This window comes from Bubalus bubalis, chromosome 24 (assembly GCF_019923935.1).
Source record: "Bubalus bubalis isolate 160015118507 breed Murrah chromosome 24, NDDB_SH_1, whole genome shotgun sequence".
Classification (NCBI taxonomy): Eukaryota; Metazoa; Chordata; class Mammalia; order Artiodactyla; family Bovidae; genus Bubalus; species Bubalus bubalis.
This window is the reverse complement of record NC_059180.1, coordinates 41,067,710-41,087,992: the sequence shown is the minus strand read 5'-3', so window position 1 is coordinate 41,087,992 and position 20,283 is coordinate 41,067,710. Positions and strand designations below refer to the sequence as shown.

The 20,283-nt window shown below is 56.3% G+C and overlaps 2 protein-coding genes across 7 annotated transcripts in view; both read right to left on the bottom strand.

Moving 5' to 3' along the window:
- Window positions 1-13,794, bottom strand: part of UNKL (unk like zinc finger) — a 33,070-nt gene extending 19,276 nt beyond the window's left edge. For 2 of the 6 annotated variants that reach the window (XM_025275297.2, XM_025275298.2), the window contains exons 1-4: window positions 13,639-13,794; window positions 12,200-12,409; window positions 2,692-2,868; window positions 2,245-2,378 (exon numbers count right to left, since the gene is read on the bottom strand). In XM_025275297.2, the coding sequence (XP_025131082.1) occupies window positions 2,245-2,378; window positions 2,692-2,868; window positions 12,200-12,409; window positions 13,639-13,715 (598 nt within the window). In that variant the 5' untranslated portion in view covers window positions 13,716-13,794. The other 4 variants (XM_025275303.2, XM_044935907.1, XM_025275300.2 and 1 more) reach the window with 3 other exon arrangements.
- Window positions 13,795-17,257: 3,463 nt separating this feature from the next.
- C24H16orf91 (chromosome 24 C16orf91 homolog) lies at window positions 17,258-18,316 on the bottom strand. The gene is made up of 2 exons (XM_006043759.3): window positions 18,157-18,316; window positions 17,258-18,080 (listed from the first exon to the last, which is right to left on the bottom strand). Exons 1-2 carry the CDS (start codon window positions 18,186-18,188, stop codon window positions 17,705-17,707), a joined length of 408 nt encoding a protein of 135 aa, XP_006043821.1. The 5' UTR covers window positions 18,189-18,316; the 3' UTR covers window positions 17,258-17,704.
- Window positions 18,317-20,283: the final 1,967 nt, after the last annotated feature.

The following is a 20,283-nucleotide window of genomic DNA, read 5'->3' as shown; positions in this document are numbered from 1 at the left end:
TGGGCAATGCAGGAGACCTGGGTTTGATCCCTGGGTTAGGAAGATCCCCTGGAGAAGGGAATGGCTGCCCACTCCAGTATTCTGGCCTGGAGAATTCCATGGACAGTCCATGGGGTCGCAAAGATTCAGACACAACTAAGTGACTTTCACTTTCTTTGGGCTGGTTAATAATTGACCCCCCCCCTTTTATATTTTTACAAACGCCATTGTTTTTAACCAAACTTGCCCAGCAGGGCTGACCGTCGAGGTGTTGCGGGAAAGGCCGGGGCAGTGCTGTGCCGACCCCCAGCACACACTTCCACGCCCAAGTTTAATGGCCCCACCTCCACCAGGCCAAACTCAGTTCCAAATAACTGATTAAATGACAAGAAACATGAACCGCACAGCAGGGCATGGCGAGGACAAAAGGAGTTTGAGCAGAAAATATGATTTTGAGAAAATAAAAATTGTAAGCTGTTTGTTCACAAGCACTGACCGAAGGCCTCCAACAGACAGAGGTCCTGCACTGCATGGCATGACCCACGAGGAAGTAGGCGGCGTGGCAGCATCTGTGAGTCCCAGGGGCTGTGGACACCCATCGGAGGGTGATGGATGAACAAGCCCCCCAGACCTCTTCAGCAATAAGTATAAAGACACTAGCAAGCCCTGAAGAGACCGGGGGACCCCTGCACACAAAGCACCAAGTGCGACGGCTGCACACTCTGGTCCCAACTGCACGACAGGCCCATGGGGTGAAAGGTCAGCGGCCGGCAGGGATGGGGAGGGACCAGCCGCAGAGCAGAGAGGGTCTGAGGGCAGTGACATCCTAACGGGAGGATCCAAGTCTTTACACATCTGCCCAAACCTGGAGGATGCACAAGGCGGGTGAGAAGCCTGGGGTAAGCTGGCCAGCTAACGATCGGGTATCAATACGATCAAGTATCAATCCTGGTTGTCAACTGTAACAAACGTTACCACATCAATGCTAGGTGTTCCTGAAGCACCAACAAAGAACTTCCCTAAGAAAGAAAAGCTGCTCCTTAAAAACTCAATCCACAGGGCTGAGAATCACTGGGCCTGGCCCGGCCCACTTTACTTCTTCAAGCTCAGCCTACCCGACGGTGACGAGGGCACTCACACCCCGACCCGGGCCGCCAGCCGGAGCGCACGGGCAGAGCTGGGGTCTCGGCCCAGGGGGGCTGAGGGGCCGCAACACAAAACGGCTGCTCTGCTGAATGACAAGCTCTGAGGTGCCGGCAAGTGGGAGCCGCGGGCAGCCGTTCCTCTGTGGCAGCCTTTCCCCGGACACGGCTGGACAAGCAAGGCCCGTCCTGAGAAGGCCTGGGCAGCCACCGTTATAAACGTATGCCTCGGCCCTGGGCAGCTCAGGGTTCAGCAAGCAGGGGAAAGACCCTCGCAGGGAACTCAACACTGAAGTGAGGCAGCCTGAAGTGTTGTGTGCGAAGCTTCCGAGGAGACATGCTGGCATAACTTAGGGGTGGTGGGGGTGGGGGGGCACGTCTCTTAAAACCACACTGCCCGAGAGAAGCATCAAACTGGCAGCCCCATGGCGGCAGAGCCAGGCCAGGGCTGTGAAGCGGGCCCACTAACAGGCAGGGGTTTCTGTCCGAGGTGATGGAATGTTCTAGAACCGAGGTGACGGCTGCACACACTGCGGACACGCCAAACGCCACAAGCTGTGATGCTGAGATGGTTAAAATGGAAGATTTATGTTGTGCTGTTACGTCACTTCAGTTGTGTCTGACTCTGTGCAACCCCAGAGACGGCAGCCCACCAGACTCCGCCGCCCCCGGGATTCTCCAGGCAAGAACACCGGAGTGGGTCGCCACCTCCCTCTCCAATGCATGAAAGTGAAGAGTGAAAGTGAAGTCGCCCAGTCGTGTCCGACTCTTCGCGACCCCATGGACTGCAGCCCACCAGGCTCCTCCGTCCATGGGATTTTCCAGGCAAGAGTGCTGGAATGGGTTGTTTATGTTGTGAGTGTTTCACAATTAAAACCGCTCGCTGCCCATGGCCAGCACCTGTGAGGCTTCCGGGGAGCAGGCCGGCTCTGGGACAGGATGCTCCGCAGGAGCAGGGGCCGCCATGCAGTCCCGTCCCCGAGCAGCCCGGGGACCAGACCCACGAGCAGCCCGGGGACCAGACCCACGAGCAGGGGCGCTGACGGGGGCCAGCGTGCATGGAGCCTCGGTCTTGAGGTCCACTATGCGGGCACTCTGCAGATGGCGGCAGCCGCAGGGTTACCTTGCCACCGGGGGTCCTCGCCCAGGATCTTCTCCATCAGGGCCTGGCTAGCCAGGACCCCGGGCTGCAGGTCAGGGATGCCATCCCCGGCGCCGAGCTGGCCGTTCTGCAGGGCTTCCTGCGCCTGCAGCTCCCTGAAACCAAACAACGTGTGGTCACGGCACTGCACCCCATCCGAAGCTTCGGACGGCGAGACGGCCACAGGGCTCTGTCACTTTACGGAGCCACCTATGCACGTTCGTCCCGGGAAGGCCGCCTTGACTCAAACCCCAACGGGCCTGAGAGCTGAACACCCAAGACGCCCGAGCTCCCCGCGCCCAGGTCAGCAGGATAGCAGCGGGTTACTTTCTCCTTAGGAATAAAATCCAGGCCCCGGAAGAGCCCCTGGAGGCAAGCAAAGCCTGAGGCCGGGGGAGCAGAGAGGCTCCTGGCAGGACGGCCACTCACCGGACGTCGCACACGGGTGGCCGCAGGTCCAGGGGGCCGTGGGCAAAGGCGCAGTGCAGCCCGTTCTTCACGCAGTGGCCCCGTGCGTCCGTCTCGTGGATGCAGGTGCCCGTCTTGTAGTAGCGCAGGTGGTACTTGCGCTCCGTGTCCCCGGTCGTCCGGTGCAGGTACGGACACCTGGGGGCAGAGGACGGTGCATGTCGGGGCCCCGTGGCCACTGCGGCGTCCATCTGCTCCCCGGCCGGCTGGCTCGCGTCAGCTTTTCCCAGACGCCTGCTCTGGTCGGAGGGTGAACAGCACCAGAGCCCCATCCCTGCCCCAGACCCCTCACACGGCCCTCAGACCCCACGAAGCCCTCGACGACATGTGGGAGGAAAGCACAACACCCAAGCTCCCGGAAAATCACCCTTCATACTTTTTTTGAATCAAGTGGAAAACAAAGTTCTCATCAGACAAGTGGCTACCAGCCTCTCCCTCCTCCCATCCAGGTGCTTCCGGGGACCCCTCAGCAGAGGCGGCACTGGAGGACGCTGTGGGGGACAGGCCGGGGAAAAGCGACTGGGGGAGGACAGGGCAGCGTCCCTGGGGCCACACAAAGGCCCAGAGCCTCACATGCCCAGGGAGAGCCACAGGCAGCTCCAGGAGCACCAGGGGTCAGGGTCAAGGCCAAGGTCAAGGGTCCCACGCAGGGAGATGTCAGCAGTGAGATGGTATGGACAGTCCCAGCACACACATGGTGGAAATGAGCCCACCTCTAGGTCGGTACCTCCAGACAAAAGCCATGGACACAGAAGGATGGGACAGGAGCCCCTCTGAGCAGCCCCCAGACGGCCCGAGGCCGATGCAGGCCACAGCTGCAGGCCCCCAGGTCTAAGAACACCTCGGCCCCTCCCCGAGACAGCAAGGCAGTACCGTGTGGGACTTGGAAAAGGCCCACTTCTGCCTCACTGTCAGGCAGGCCGTGACCCAGGTGCTGGGAGCACCTGTGGGGGTGTGGGGGGCTCCCGGGCAGAGCACAGACGGATGGACAGGACCAAGGGTAAAAGGAAAGCAACTGAGGGGCAAGCAATCCACATCCCCATCTCAGAAGATGAAGAAACAGAGGCTCCAGATTAGGGCAGCTCACCCCAGACCTGACCACACCTCGGGCGTGCAGGCCGTGAGCAGGAGGCAGGAGGCAGAGAGGACCCCATGCCCGGCAAGTCCCGGGGGCCCTGCAGCCACTGGGCAGAAGGTAAATGCTGCGGGCCCCGAAGGGACGCCTCCGGACGTACCCCCGAAGGAGCCGGGGTCTCGAGGAGAAACCTATGCCCCCACGACCAGAGATGCGAGAGCTTAAAGCTGGAGACAAACCAAGTGTCCACCAACTGATGGACAGATGAGCAAGGCGTGGTCCATCCGGACAGCAGAGTGAGTGTGGACGCGGCTGCAACGTTCCGGGAATGTTGGTTCTTGCAACGTTACGGGAACCAAGCCAGACACCAGGGGACACACACTGTGGGGTCGTTTCACATAGTGCCCTAAAGCGGTCACTTTCACAGCAACGGGAAGGAGAGAGTGCGGCCCGGGGAGGGGCAGGGGGAACAGGTGTGTAAGAGGGCGGAGCTTCTGTCTGGGAGAAAGAATCTGGAAACAGACGGTTGCACAACATTTTGAATGTAATTAACGATGCTGAATTGCACATTTAAAAATATTTAAAATGGCAAACTTTAGGGATGTTATCACAGCTTAAAGTCCACTGGAGACAGAGAAGCAAGAGCTGCTCTCCACATCTGTAGTGAAATACCACTTACAGGGACACGTGTCACAGATCACACCTGGTTGGCTTGCGGCATTTCACCTGAGTGGCAGCATCCAGGTAAGAGGATGGAACACAGCCAGCCCGAGGGCCCCCACACGTGGACACGGGGGTGGGGGGAGGGGACGGACCGCACCCTCTTGCGTGCGGGCAGGAACTGAAAGTGAGGCAATTCCTCCAATTACCTCCGCACAAACACTTCAGGGCAATCCCAGCGGCCGGAGCCCGTCCTCGTGAGATAAAGGAAAAGAGGAAAGTGGAGAAAGCGGGTTACAGGTCAAGTTGGTCCCCACTTTACAAAAAAGACAAGAAAAAACTTGACTATTACTGTCTCGCACACAGATATGGGAAAGGGAACACTCTGCATGCTGACTGTGTTCCACATGCCGAATACGAGCTGTTTCCTCCGTGTTCCCGGTGACAAGCTCCAAGGAACAGTTCTCAGGGAGTGTGAGCGCAATGGTCAGACGTCTCCTTAGCAGTTTTACCGTGTTAGTTGCTGGTGCAGCCTGCTTTAAAATCCCTCCCTCAGAGCTGCATCTCACGTCTCAAGCTCCTCCCGGCACTCCTGCGCATCTCTGCTCAACTCAGTCCCTGGGACCCCAGAGAGGAGAGCTGTCGGGGAGCAGCCTCTGCCACACCAGGGAGCCTATTCTAGAACAAGGACCCCCTACTTTTTGCATTAATATACAGACTAATATCACTAACAAATAAAGAATGTAGAATCAGGGACCAGAAGGTCACAGGACGACAGCTAGAGAAACAAACCAGGAACTTAGCTCAGTGCAAATGCAAAGGGTCTGGAGCATTAAGAGGTGCTCGCCTTGCTTCTGATGAGAGAAACTCACCTGGAGGCCCGTCTGTTCCGGACAGAACCCCGGGCGCAGGGCGACAGCCAAGTGACACTGTTGCCGGCCAGTGACAGGCACCCAGAGGACACATGCCCTTACCCTCTGTCCCAGTAACCGTCACAGACAGACTAGCAACAGAGACAGAAAGATGTGCTGTTTGTAACCGCCAAAGGTTGGAGACAACCAAGTTGTGGGATAAACACCAAGGGAGGTCCGCGGAGGCAGAGGAGCGAGCTGGTGGTTTGTATGAGCAGGTGGTCTGCGTGGAGGGCTTTGGGAGGGGTGCCAGGAGGCACCGCGAGGTAAAAGCACCAAGAAAAGGAAGCGCTGCACCCTACAGTTTACCTCAGAGGGTGGGGGAGAGGCAAGAATACAGACACACCATCTGCTTCCATCAGAAATCATGGAAGGAAGGGCTGTTTCGTGGGGACGCAGTTTCGGTTTGAAGATGGAGAAGTTTTGGAGGTGGATGGTGGCGATGGCTGCCCGGCACCACGAATGAACTCGACACCACTACAGTGCACACGGAAAGAGCTAAGCTGACAAATTTAATGTTCTGTTTCGCCTCAATAAAAGATAAAATGACTTAAACAGGAAAACAGCCATTCTGCAAAAACGGTTCCAATCTTCAGAAACACTCACTCATCTACTCTACGGTTAAAGGAAGATAGTTCCAGAGTCTGGGGAGGGAGCCAGCACACCAGAGCCGAGGCAGCATCTGCAGGTCTGTCTGAGGAACCAAGCCTGCAGAACAGCCGGAGCAGGACCACAGGACCCTGAGCACCACCAACGGGCTGACACAGGCTGTGGCAGAAGCTGCGGGAACCCCCCGGACCCGGGGAGGGAATGTGGTGGTGCCACACCCCTCCCATTTCCTAGCGGTCCCTCAGGTCTGCTCTTAGCATCATTTTGTTTCTGTGCCAGTACCATCTCCATGGCAACCAGAACCTGGCCAAGGTCCCCCCTCTCCCTAGCACTGAGCACCGAACAGGCACTATTATTTCACTAGGGGCATGTCACCTCTGCTTGCAAGCATAAGCTGAGATTAAGATACTGAAGAACGTTTAATGAAAAGAAAATGGCTTCACCTAAGAACATCTAAGGGGCCTCCCTGGTGGCTCAGATAGTAAAGAATCTGCCTATAATGCAGGAGACCTGGGTTCAACCGCTGGGCTGGGAAGATTCCCAGGAGAAGGAAATGGCAACCCACCCCAGTATTCTTTCCTGGAGAATCCCATGGACAGAGGAGCCTGGCAGGCTTCAGTCCATGGGGTCGTAGAGAGTTGGACATGAGTGAACGACTAATAGACACTATGCTAAGTCACTTCAGTCGTGTCCGACTCTGTGCGACCCCATAGACGGCAGCCCACCAGGCTCCCCCATCCCTGGGATTCTCCAGGCAAGAACACTGGAGTGGGTTGCCATTTCCTTCTCTAATGCGTCAAAGTAAAAGTGAAGTCGCTCAGTTGTGTCCAACTCTTAGCAACCCCATGGATTGCAGCCTAACAGGCTCCTCTGTCCATGGGATTTTCCAAGCAAGAGTACTAGAGTGGGGTGCCATTGCCTAAGAACATCTAAGAGACAAAAGGCCCTCACCGAAGTGGGGAAGGGGCCGGGAGACCCCAGGGGTCAGCTCAATACGGCAGGCAGGTGCTTCCTCGCAGTAGTTCAGTCATCCATCCCCCGGGCCAATGACAGCCTGGCAGCACGTGTAACATGACTCAGTCCCACAGCCCACCAAATTCAGGGCGGTGTCCATAGCTGACAAGCCCATCCAACCAGTGACCCACTCCGTGTAATTAACACAGGGCTCCGTGGACGCCGTGGTGCAGCAGCACGTCAGATGCAGGTCTTCCACGAAGCTCTGGAGCTGCTGGAGCCAGGAGGGAGGGGTAGAGAGGAACACAGCTCCAGCAGTTCCCTCCTGCAACTCACCCAAGCAATGGTGGACCCACAGACCCAGTGCCACTCTGTGTTAACACCAGTTAGCAAGCCAGGCCGGAGCACATCAGAACCATCTGGACAGTCTGGGCTGACACTGGTGGGAACTATGGGTCTAAACTGAGGGCAAGTCCTCAAGTGACGGTGCGGCTGCTGGGCTGGGGCCGCACTGGGAGGACCACTGGGCTCAGAGGGATGCTCAAGTACAACGTGATTCTCTCCTGGTCCTCAAGGAGCAGGAATGGAAAGTGAGTGGCAGCAGAAAAATGGGAAAAGGAAGACCTGTGGGCCACACCCAGCTGGGGATAGGGGTGTAGGGGGATGAAAAAAAGGGGGGGTCTTGTGGGGAGAAGCTTGAGAGTCTCCTCTCCAACACTAGGGGTGGGGGGCTGCCAGCTAATCCCATGCTGACACACCTGTCCTCTGCACCCCCAGCCTCTGGCTTCCAAGGGCTTCCCTGGACTCTCGAGCCAGGCTAGTCATTCCTCATTAATCCCTAACGTGGACCATCAGCCCAGCAATGTCCACCGCCCTCCTCTGCGCCTCCCAGCTGCCATCCTCTCCAGGGACCCTGTCCCTGCGGTGGCCATCTCCCCACTCACCCGCAAGGAGCACCAGAGCTCTCGCCTTCTCACAGCCCCCTTTCACTCACTGCAGGACAGACCGAAGTGCTAACATCACTCTCACTTTCTTCTAGCTCTTCTACCCACCGGTCTCTCACAGATCCAACTCAGTCACCTGATTGTAATGTCCTTAAGTTGGTCAGCTTGTAAGCCTGTGTCTTCCTCGAGACTGTTAAGTAGCCCCTGACTCCTAAATAGGGCTTCCCAGGTAGCTCAGTGGTAAAAAATTTGCCTGCAATGCAGGAGACACAGGTTTGATCCCTGGATGGGGAAGATTCTCTGAAGGAGGAAACGGCACACTACTCCAGTATTCTTGCCTGGAGAACCCTGTAGACAGAGGAGCCTGGCAGGCTACAGTCCACGGGGTCGCACAGAGTCAGACGTGACTGAGCATGCACAACTCCTAAATATTCTGCTCTCACGTTCCCAGCCTGCCTTTGGCTTTCACCTCACCCCCAAAAGCCCAAGCAGAGTTTACTCATAAGGTCGGTTTAACACCAAGAGTTTACAACCCTCCTGCAATAAACAGACTTTCACTAAGCCTTGGGTCCCAGGACACCCGACTCTTTAAACATGGCAAGAGCATCTCTCAGCAGAGAGGCCAGACTAAGGACCCGTATGGCACAACAGGCACACCAAGCCTTGGACATGTAGAAAAGTTTCTGTAGGTCAGCAAGTTCCCACGGTGCCCAGATTCACAGGTGGAAGGTCCCCAAATCACACATCATCGCTGAAGCAATGGGGCCGTGTTACCAGATGCCCCGGTGCAGTGGGGAGAGGACAGGGCCTGCCGGTGGAGCCACGGCAGGGAGCCCTGCAGGCAGGCAGGCAGGCCTCTAGAGCCAACCTGGAAACTTACAGCACAGGATGGGGGGGGAAGCCCACTTCTTACAAAAAACCAAGAAAACATCTATTAGACCTGGGGCCTGGAAGGCCACCCACGGGCGGCCTGCCTTTGGCAGAAGGAGGGTTATCAGCAAAGAGGGAGGCAACTTTGTACCGGGCAGAGTTGGGGGCTGCTTGTATTTGTTTGCCAATGAAAACATTTCCGGGAGGGGCCCCTCGGAGTCCTGGAAGGGCCTTCGCTTTGAACCGACCTCTGTAGACGCGCCTGACACCTTTTACCAGCACAGGAGGGATACAAGGTCTCCGGGGAGCGGGGAGCGGAAGCAAGACCCACGAGCAGGACCAGCTGGGGGCCTGGGGCCGCTCTCGGACAGCTCTCAGCGGGCGGCTGATCTGGAGAGACCTCCGGCCACGTTGCGCTCCGGCCCGCACCGCTTTCCTCGAAGAGCCAGCCTAGGGAATACCTGAGACGGATCCGCACGGGGAGTGAGGCAACACGCACCCGGGGCTGCGGGCCTGACTCCACGGCCAGAGGCAGCGCCGGGCCGACTCGGAGTGAGTGTGACCCCCGCCGCGGGGAGGCCAGTTCCCACGGGGGCGGGGCGGGGCCACGTGACTCCGCGGCCAGACGCGGCCCGCCGGGGAAGGGGCGTGGCCGCCGGAACAAAGGGCGCGGGGGGGGGGGGGGGGGCGGGGCCAGGGAGGAGGTGTGATAGAGAGGAGGGTGACTGCCGCTGGGGAAAAGGGGTGACTGCGGGGTGGGGGGTGTGCCCGTGGGGGAGAGGGGATGGGGGGCTACCCAGAGACAGCTGGAGTTCTCACTGGGGTGGTGGGGACAGGTGGGGAGGGCGCCCCAGGAGAAGGGGCGACAGTAAGAGGGGAGAATGACCACCTGTCTAGCACAGGAGCTGACATCAGGGATGCCAGCCTTCTTGGGGGTCCCCGCTCCTGCCTGTGGCTCAGCCCCACGGCTCCATCAGACTGGTAGAACCACCTTGGACGCACAAGTCACCTGAGCTGACTGAAGGGTCTTTGCTCTCTGATACATATTCATGATTTACAGTAATAGGTTGGTCGTATAAAAGCCCAAAATAGACATTTCAAGAAGCAATGAACTGAAATAAAAGGAAGGAGGCTATTTCCCTGCTCTGAAGGGTAGAGTCTATTTACAGATCCCATGGCAACCCTGCATGAGCCAGAATATGTAATTCAACAGGACAGACTCCAGGAAAGTCCATCTCAGGCCGAATGAGTAGGGATTACTAACGAGAGACTCTCAGGGGAGACGTCTGGCCTGTCAGACACTTCCTGTGGGGCTAAAGCAAGTCATCTCACTTGCTCAATAAAAGTCACAAAGGAAATCTTTAAGAAGACACACATGTACTTTCACACTATGTGTACATGTTCACAGGATACACCCCAAACAGTGTCAGACACCCATTTTAATCCCACTCTTCTCAGTGATGACTTGCATGCTATTCAGGCTGCAAGTGTTTCCACCCCCCACCTCCCCCACCCCCTGGCCATGCTGCCCCACTTGTGAGATCTTAGTTCCTCCACCAGGGACTGAACCTAGGCCCTTGGCAGTGGAAGTGTGTACTCCTGACACTGGACCACCAGGGGATTCCCCATGTTAACATTTTTATAATAAACTGCAATACTATTTAATTAATGTTTAAACCCAGCTTAAAAGGACCATCACCAGGTAGGTGTTCACCGCAGTACTCTTCATCCCATAGGAACTGGACCCTACCCTGAAGCCCAGCAATGGGTCTGAATCAATACCAGGCCATTCAGACTCTGGAACCCAAAACAGCCACTAAAATACGCTTTCTTTTCATCATCCATGAATACTGCCAATCAGTCTCCCATCCTGGACTCTGGAATGGGGTCACACACGCTAGGTGACTGGGTCTTTGCAGCAGGGTCTCATCAGTGGCCCCCTGAGGGCAACTCAAGGCTTACATTCAGGAGAGGTGACTGACATGGCCACGGGAAATGAGGAGTCAGGGGCTAAGCCTTAGATAGGCAAAAACATCTCCCTTCCGAACACCCATTTGCAGGAAACAGCAGCTCAAGATGCAATTAAATAACACACTTTTAAGACCTCACAGAATATAATACCATCTTAACCAAAATGGAGCCAGTTACATTATTTCCACAGGCTACAGGCTGCCTTAACAACCTTATTTGACTATCTGGTGTTCAATTAAAAACCTCTCAGGAAGTAGAGCTTTTAAGATGATCACCAGAGATCAAAAGTTTACTCCCTGGACCTAAGCATTTTTTAAATGAAAAACAGGGGACTTCCCTAATGGTCTAGTGGTTAAGACTTCACCGTCCAACACAGGGGGTATGGGTATGATCACACATGCCCCAGGGCCCAGGAACCAAAGCATAAAGCAGTAACAACACTGCAGTAGATTCAAGAAAGACTTTAAAATATTTATCGATTAGCATTAGTCGCTCAGTCATGTCTGATTCTGTGACACCATGGACTGTCAGAGCCTGCTAGGCTCCTCCGTCCATGGGATTTTCCAGGCAAGAGTACTGGAGTGGGTTGCCATTCCCTTCTCCCAGGGGATCTTCCTGACCCAGGGATTGAACCTGGGTCTCCCACATTGCAGATTCTTTAATATCTGAGCCACCAGGGAATCCCCTGAGAAACCAAAAAGACCTCCCCCAAATCAGACTTGGATCTGACAGAAGCTGAACCCTAGACGTTTTTTCCAAGAGGCCCTGGGGCACAGCACCACCACCTCACCTCCAGGAGGGACTGGCGAGGCCCTTTCTCCTCACACAGCCCACGGGAAAAAAGCAAGACCTCCTGCTACAGATCTCTGCTGGTTTCATGAACGTACAATCTAACTTGTACTTTCCTTGTTTTCGTATTCTACATACTTCAAAATGAAGACATCTGTTCATAACACCATTAGGAAACTTGTAAAAAAAAAAAAAAAAGCAACCAAAACAAAACATGGATTTCTTAAACTTTAAAAGTGCTATATAAGTGACAGTCTGCAAATAACCCTCCTGTCAATTCTTTAAAATTTAAACATAAACAGCAAGCACGAAGCCATTCTGGATACATGTGCACAATGTGAGCAAACCTTCTAACAAGCTCTCTGACCAGAAAGCAAGATACGACTACAAAATGATCCTAAACTCAAAAGCTGTACCTCGTGAGGGCTGGCTCTAATGCAAGGAGTTCAGAGAACTGGGCCGCGATCAAAGCGGGAAGCACAGCAAAGTCGGTTTGCCCCCTGCAAGGGCTATCCCCCAGCCGCACTTGGTCCTTCCCGCACTGGCTGACAAATGTCCCCACCAAGACCAGCGGTCACGGGGAAAGTTCAAAGCGGAGACGGGGCCTTCCGGCGCGAGGGGCCGGGAAGCCCGCGTCCGCACCCGTCGGGTGTGGGCCGCGCCGCCCCGCAGCCGCGCGCACTCACTCGTCGCCGTCCGGGCACACGCCGCTGGCCTCGTCGTACTTGGAGCAGTACACGTCCGGGCTGTAGTTGAAAGTGCCGTCGCGCCTGCGGAGCGGTCTGCGCCGACGCTGATTTAGGAAATGCCAATGGAAACAGGTAAATGGCCTGTGCTGGGTGCACTTGTGCTGCACAAACAGGGAGCACTGCTCTGTCCTAAACTCCTTTAGATACCTAAAAAGACAAACAGCGTTGGGGTCGCTTCCGCCGCCGCCGCCGCCGCCGGCGGGCGGCCCGAGGACTCCTGGGCAGGGGTCGGACCCCGTGCGCCCGAAGGCCCCGACCCCAGGCGCGATCCCCCACTCTGCCGCCCCCCCGCCCCGCTCCCCCGGCCCAGGCGCATTTCTCGGACCCCAGCGACGATCCCACATGCCCGACCCCAGGCGCAGTCCCCAGTTCCAATCCCAGGCACGGCCCCCCGCCCCAGGCGAAGCCCCCCATCCCCGATCTCAGGCGCAGCTACCCATCCCAGACCGCAGGTGTGATCCCCAATCTCATGGGCGACCTCTCACTCCAAGTTCAGACCCTTCCCCACCTCCCTTCCCTCTCCCCTTGCCCCGCCTCCCTCTGCCCTCATCCGTCTTCCTCCCTTCCCCTCCACCGCCGCCCTGAAAGCCCACGCGCGTTCCTCGGATCCCAGGAATGATTTGTCAATCCCAGACACGGTCCCCGACCCCAGGCACGACCCTGCAGAATCCAGACGCGGATTGGCCCAGGGCGCAGCTGGCCCATCTCGGAGCTCAGGCGTGACACCCACTCCGATTCCAGACGGTCCCAGGTGGCCGCTCCCCCAGAGCCCAGGAGAATCTCCTGGATCTCAGGCGCGTTCCCTCAGACCCCGCGCGCAGCCCCCTCATACGGAACATAGACACGACCTCCGGGACTGCAGGCGCGCCCCGGCCCCCGAGCCCCGGTACCAGCCCCGAGCCAAGGAGGCAGCCGGAGTCCAGATGGCCGCCCTTCCCTCGAGCCCAGGCGCGGTCCCCCATCCCCGACCACAGGCGCTTTCTCGGCGGCCCCGACCCACGACCCCAGGCGCTGTTCTCCGGTCCCCAACCCAGGTGCGGGGACCCCCGACCCCGTCCCCCAGCCCCCAAGCCCAGGTGCCACTCCAGAACCTGGGCGCCGCCTCCTGAGCTCGGGCGGCGGCAGCCGAGTAGGATGGCGGTCCACCCTCCAGAGCCCAGGCACCGCGCGGAGGCTGGGGGGCCAGCTGGCTAGGGGCCGGCAGGTGAGAGGCGGGGGCCGGGGGAGCCGGGAGAGGGGCGGCGCGGGGCCCCAGGCCGCACCCGGCGGCAGCTCCCAGGCCCAGGGGCGCGGGGGCGCGGGCGCGCGGGCCCGAGGAGCGCGGGGCCGCCCCCTGCCCCGCCCCCGCTCCTGCCGCGGCCGGCCGGGGCACTGACCTGTAGTGGGTCGGCTTCTCCGTCTGCGGGGGGGACCCGCTCAGCGCCGCCGCCGCCGCTTTCGAAACCGACGGCATTTTCAGTCAAAACAATGCAGCGCGCATGCGCCGCGCGCTCCCGCCCCCGCCTCTCCGGATCTCCCCCCGCGTCGAGCCCACCCGCGCCCCCCGCCCGGCCGGCCACGCCCTCCCGCCACGCCACACCCGCGCGCCACGCCCCCATCCGGCGTCCGGCGCGGAGCTGTCGGCCCTGGGCGCCTCCGGTCACCCTGCGCCCAGAGGGGACGCGCAAGCACCCCGGACCCCGCCACGCCCCGAGCCCGCAGTCCCGGCAGGTCGCCCCCACCCACTCCCGCGGAGTCCCCGAAGTCCACGTTCACGGCCCATCCCGCACCCGCTCAGTCCGCGGCCCCGCTGCAGCCTTCACCCCAGCAGGGCTGCCCACGCGCTCCACACGCCGGACAGCGCCCTGCGCAACTCCAAGCTCCGAGACAGAGGACAGGTCCTGAGTAAAGACAGGGCGGCCCGGCTGTCACACGCGCCTTCACTCATTCTGTGACCCCGGGGGGATGCTGAGACCGCGAAGAGTGGCTCCAGTTGCTTAGGGTTCGGTGTGGGAGACAAGGGAGCGGAAAGAGGCCTGACTGCTCACTGGTACCCCGGGTTCTTTTAGGCGTACGAACAGGTCCTAAAATTAGAATGTGGTAGTGGTTGCTCCCTGCGAACGTACTAAAAATTTTCACTTGTTTACTTTAAATGGGTAAATATGAACTGCATATCAATAGAGCTGATTTTTTAGAATCCAAAGGCGCGAAGTCAAGAGGGAGACCAGACACACACCCTTCGCCAAAAAGGTGGGAGGGGAAGCACAGAGGGCGGGAACTCCAGGGCAGGCAGCATCCGCCCCCCACCCTCGCCCCCGGCCCCACCTCAAGACTCACACGGAGGTCCAACACAGTGGTCCCTGAAGGAAGAAGCACGGTGTGCATTTGAGGAAGAAGAACCCAGGCCCAGAGTACATTATTTTGTAAATATGTAGCATGAGACATTCTTTTTTTTTTTTTTTTTTGCAGGGCTGGGTGGCTTGTGGGATTTTAGTTCACCGACCAGGAATTTAACTGAGCCCTCAGGGCAGTGAGATTGCAGAGTCCTAACCACTGGACTTCCAGGGAATTCCCAAGACTTGTTAAATGATCAACCTCGCCAGTAATTTTTTTAAATGCAAATTAAACAAAGAAGGGGGCTTCCCAAGGCAGTGCTAGTCCTAAAGAACCTGACTGCCAATGCAGGAGACAAGGGTTCGGATCCCTGGGTGAGGGAGATCCCCTGAAGGAGGAAATGGCAACCCACTCGTCTTCTTGTCTGGAGAATCCCCATGGACAGAAGGGCCTGGTGGGCTATAGTCCATAGGGTCGAAAAGAGCCAGACACTACCGAAGTGACTTAGAACGCACAAGAGCTCTTGGAACAGGCACTTTTGTTGTTATTCTGAACAGAAAATCAACAACACTCTAACCCGCAGCAAGAATACCCTTGAAGGAAGTGTGGCTAGAAGGAAAGGGTATGGATCTTTATGGAAAGCTAATTTGTTCCATTTCTAGAGACTCCAACCTAAAAAAGAATGAGATTCAGACAAAGATGTACAAAGATATCAGAGTTCTTTGGCATAAATTTAAGAGCACCTAGCAGAGAATAAAAATGCTTTCTGAGAATTGTTAACAAGAAAAATGCTCCTCCTCAAGTGACAGGACAAAGCACGATATAGCAGTTCCATACATTAGTTCCCAAGAATGTAAGTTCCTGTTGTTTTTTCAAATACAAGTAACACATAGAATAGTATAAACTATCATTGGTGGTGGGATGAATGACTACTTTTATATGTTCACATTGGCTAAAAATTATACTACTTCTACAAACTGTACATTGAAACCTGGAAATTAAAATAGCAAAAAATGAACAACATGACATTTTTTAAGGAAATCAAGTAGGAGAATGAAACAGGGCCTGTGAATTCTTTGGAAGACAAAACAGATCTTGAAGACTGCCAGAATGTAGGGAATAAGAAAGAAGCCTAGGATAATTACAAGGTCCCAAGCTGGGAAGGATACAAAGAAACAGGTTTGGGAGAGCTGAATTCTGTTTCCAACCTAAGGAGTTTGAAGCACCTGTGAAGTCCAGTGGAGAGGCACAGAGAGCCGTGTGTGCCTGCTCAGTTATGTCCAACTGTTTGCGACCCCGTGGACTGTTGCCCACTAGGCTCCTCTGTCCATGGGATTCTCCAGGCAAGAATACTGGAGTGGGTTGCCATTTCCTTCTCCAGGGGATCTTCGGACCCAGAGATGGAACCCTTGTCTCCTGCAGATTCTTTACCACTGAGCCACCAGGGAAGCCCACATACATTGAGCTTAAAAAAGGGCTCAAGATAAAGAAATTTGGGCATCTTTAAAACGATGCCTCCTTTTCCTCCTCACTCAAGAGGCACCTTCCTTGAAAAGAATTAGGATAGGCTGTAAAGACTGTAGTTTTTTTTATTTTTGAAGAATGTTCTTAAAAGGCTGGGATAGTACCGAGACACACACAAAAAATAGCACAGCTGCTTAGAAGATATGAGATCATCGACCTCAGTAACTTTTCCTGGGATTAAAAAAAAAAAAAAAATTGTCTCTATCTTCTGCCCCAAAAGCGTTGAAAGCAGTTATCTCTAGGTGGTAGGACTCTAGTGTTTCCAATTCTCTTCTTTCTGCTTACCACACTAACTTTTCCAAATATAGCTTATTGCTTTGATCATATGAAAGTTAATTTTAATGAAAACAAAATTTCTTCTTGTTAGTTCTTCTTTCTTGCAGGAGCTAGTGAGAGTAAAGCCAGGATTCAGGTTTGAATGACTGTTGCTCAAACAAAATGGTTCACAACCAAAAAGGTCACAATCACTCCAGGCCAGAGAAAGAACGTCTTAATTCTCTGCTACTAATGGGACTGAGGATATAGCCTGAGCTATGATTAGGCCAATCTTTTCAAATCTTGGTCTCTCCATCTTTAAAAAAATGAATATACTTGACTCAGTTGCCCCTCCCTAACAAACATAATTTACCAAGGTGGGCCAGCCACTTAGAGCACTTCTGCAGATGTCTTGCAAGAAGCCGGTACACTGCAAGAGAGTCAGTGGTCTTCAATCCGAGTGAGAGAAATTTCCAGTTAACTTTGGCACCAAAAAAGTCAAGATAAAATGTTCTACTAAAATGGTAAGTAAATAAAATCATCCCTTTACGCATCCTGTATTTAATCCAGAATTAAGCACGTTTCCTACTAAGCAGTACTTTGAGAAACATAATCATTTACATATACAAAATACTGTAAGCTGTCAATAAAAATATTTACCAATTTTACTCTACTCAGAAAGTTACTGCCTTGCTAAAAATAAAAATGTACAGAGAGCTGAGAAAGCTCATTATTTCTGGTATTGTTTGATCATATTCCACCAGTTACATTTAGGATTCTTTCCTCAGCTCCTGTTCTGGGGTGGCGGGCGGCGGGTGGGGGTGGGGCGGAACTAAAGGAATTGAAATGACTAGAAGGCTCACTTTCTTAAAATGAAGTGCTAAAAAAAAAAATTGGCTTAACTTCACATTACCAACTTAAAATTTTATTGTTTGTTAAACTAACATCAATTTATACACATCACAGTACACTGTAAAATAAAGCGTTTAGCTCTTCTGTCAGCCCCTCTGTCTCAGAAAGCGGATCACACCGGAGTACAGGTGTCACTACGTTGCTTTGTAAACATGATAATGTACAAAGACACCGCAAATCCAACAGCACATGCTGCGACCAAAACCTTTTCCGTGGACCTGAGAAAGCTTTCCGACGTATTCGATGGGAAACGAGCATCAGACAAGGAGCCGGTTCCGATCTGCTGACATCCTGTGTCGCCTTCAAGGGGTCAGCTTAGCCAGGTCGGTCATTCGAGTCCCTCAGTCTCAGGACGCGCGTAATAACGGGGACAGAAACGGTCAAACGCGACGCCAAAGCCTAAGAGCTGAGCTCTGTTGCTTCGCTCCTGGCACCCCATTAAGTCCTCGCCCCGTGGGCCACCGGAGCTCCAGGCTTTTCAGAAGCGTCGCTGGGCTCCGGTACCTCTTCCAGCAACATCCGTCTCAACCACCGGTCCGCGCTGGTCTCCTGCCTAAAGAAGCACCAAATGACCAGAGCCATGAGGGACAAGCTTAAGGGCAGCACCACCCACCAGGGTCGCTGCTGCCCGGTTCCCAGGGACTGCTTCACTGTCCAGCGGAGCGGCGCGGCTCTGCTGGAGGAAAACCGAAGTGGGAGGTGAGGATCATCCTCTTCGTCGCCCTCGGCCGCGAGCTGGGCTCGAGCCCGGCCGCTGGGCGGCGGAGGCGGGCTTCTGGAAGCCCAGCGCACGAGCCTCAGCGCCCGGAGCGCCCTGGAAGAAAGAAAGCAGTGAGCGCGTGCGCCCGCCCCTTCCGCCCGAGGTCCCGCCGAGACCCCGCGCAGCTCACCCGGCCGCTGGCGCGGACAGAACGCCGCTCATCGCGACCCCGGCTCCGCGCTCGGCGCCGCAGCGCGCCGCAGTCCTGTCACTTCCGTCGCGCGAAGCCGGAAGTTCGGTGCTGTTCCGGGCCTCCGCGCACGACTACAGAACGTGAGTCCCCGCTCGCGCAGCGGAAATGACTCACGTCCTCCTGCAACCTCTTCCGTAGCAGGCCCGCCCCCGGTCGGCCGCACGGGCATGCCGGGAAATGTAGTTCGCGGCCGGCCCGAGTTGGTGCTACCCTTCCTCTCCCTGGGCTTGCGCTCCAGGCCTGAGGCCTGTCGGCCTGGACGGGGTGTTAGCATGGTCCGCCGACGAGCTCGCCTCAGCGCGGGTCCCCCGATAACAGCCCACACTACGCATCCCTCCCGCCGTGCCGGCGCAGCCCCGGACGCCTCTTCCCCCGGCCTCACGCCGCTGTCTTGCTCTCTTCGTGGGACTTCAGCTACGTCTCGTCTACTAGTGTCCCCGGCCCCGGGGCCGCGGGCCCGCACCCAGCCCTCGCGCTCTGCGGGCTCCGAGCTGCGCAGCCGTCGCCGCATATACACCATCCGACCTGCTTGGCAGGCACACGGCTCAGCCGCAGGGCTGTGAGCCTCACCCACGGCACCAGGGCACGCCCGTGGCCCTCCCCGCGGAGCCGACGGGCACTCGGGCGCGTTTCCCTCTTCAGGCCAGCAGGAACACCTGCCTAGGGCCCGGAGCGCCGTTGTTGTGGATGGAGGCTGCAGCGTGCTCCTCGGGGACCTTCTTGTCCACCTGCAGGAGTCAGGCCGGGAGAGGCAGCTCTGAGCTGTCCCGGGACTCCCTATCTACCCTGTACCCCAGTCGGCTCCATAGGGAAGCTACTGGAGCCTTCTGCCATCAAGGCAAACTGGCGCTGGGTCAGCTGAGCCGTCCTGTCTGGAGACCACATAGGAGGACCCCAGGCATCACCACAGACTCTGTGACGATGTGGGAATGTGCTGGGCTGGGGGTGAGGGGGCACTTGGTGACAAAGTCAGATTACAAGGCCACCTTGTGAGCTGTGACATTTGAAAAACAAAAAGCACAACATGAGGGGGGGCTTTTTCTTTTGGTCAGTTTTCCCTTAACTCCTTTCAGGGTGTGTTGAAGGTCAGCCACTACGGTGGCTAGTGACTTCGTTTTTGCAGAACCGGGTGGTGAGTGACAATCTTTGGTTGGCAGCTGTAATTTGCCGCCTCCCTGGTTCAGCACCTTTGCCTCGAGCATATTCTGCACCTGCTTTCTGGTGGGAAAAGCGCCAGCCTCGGGGATCCCGCCACACCCCAGAAATGCTGGAGACACTTGAGCAAGGGTGGCGGACTGGAGGTGTTCCTAACTCAGCAGCACCTGGGAAGTCTCCCCACCTGGGGAAGCCCAACCCTGAACCCCTGGTGGTGACTCAGCTCCAAACCCAGGGCTGTGTCCAGAGCTGCTGTGTCAACAGAGGTGCCTGTGTGCTCACGTCCTCCTCACTGGGCTCCGCCCCACCTGTTCCACCCCAGAACCCCACCCAGAGTCACTGCTGAACCAGTTCAGCCACAGGGAACCCCAGGAGCACCAACTATAGGCAGGAGGATGGACCACAATCATTCTGGTGTGCAGCCTGTAGGGCTTCCTGGCGGAGGCAAAGATAACCTGAGGAGGAGGTTAGGGGTGGAGCTGCTGAGTGCAGCTTATACAACCACCTGGTTGGTCTGTTTTCAGGCATCTGGGCACAAGCTGCCCTGGGCCAGCAGAAGGGGCCCAGAGCTGGGGAGGTCAAGGGCAGGGGTTGATGGGGGGGCTGGGACCCCACCCCCATGCAAGGCCACCTCTAAAGGGTCACTGAAACTGTCTTGATGACTGCCTTGGATGCGTGACAGAAATTAGACACCTGGACAGGCACCTCTTGAGCCTCTGCTTCCTCAGCTGTAAAATGGGCATCTCCTGTCCTTCACGGCTGCTTCCACGACTGGAGCTCTGCCTGAGTGGCCAGCATGGAAACGTCCTTCCATCCTGAAGCAACGGATGTTCCCTTATGGCCGCCAGGCTCCTAGGGTGCTCTGAGGTCAGAGTCCGGGAGGAGCAGTGGAGGCCACAGCAAAGATTT

Excerpts from the sequence above, each read along its gene's own strand:
- C24H16orf91 (XM_006043759.3), bottom strand. The coding sequence starts at position 18,188 with ATGAGCGGCGTTCTGTCCGCGCCAGCGGCCGG. Across the intron at positions 18,081-18,156 it reads CTGTCCGCGCCAGCGGCCGG|GGCGCTCCGGGCGCTGAGGC; the intron begins GTGAGCTGCGCG and ends TCTTTCTTCCAG.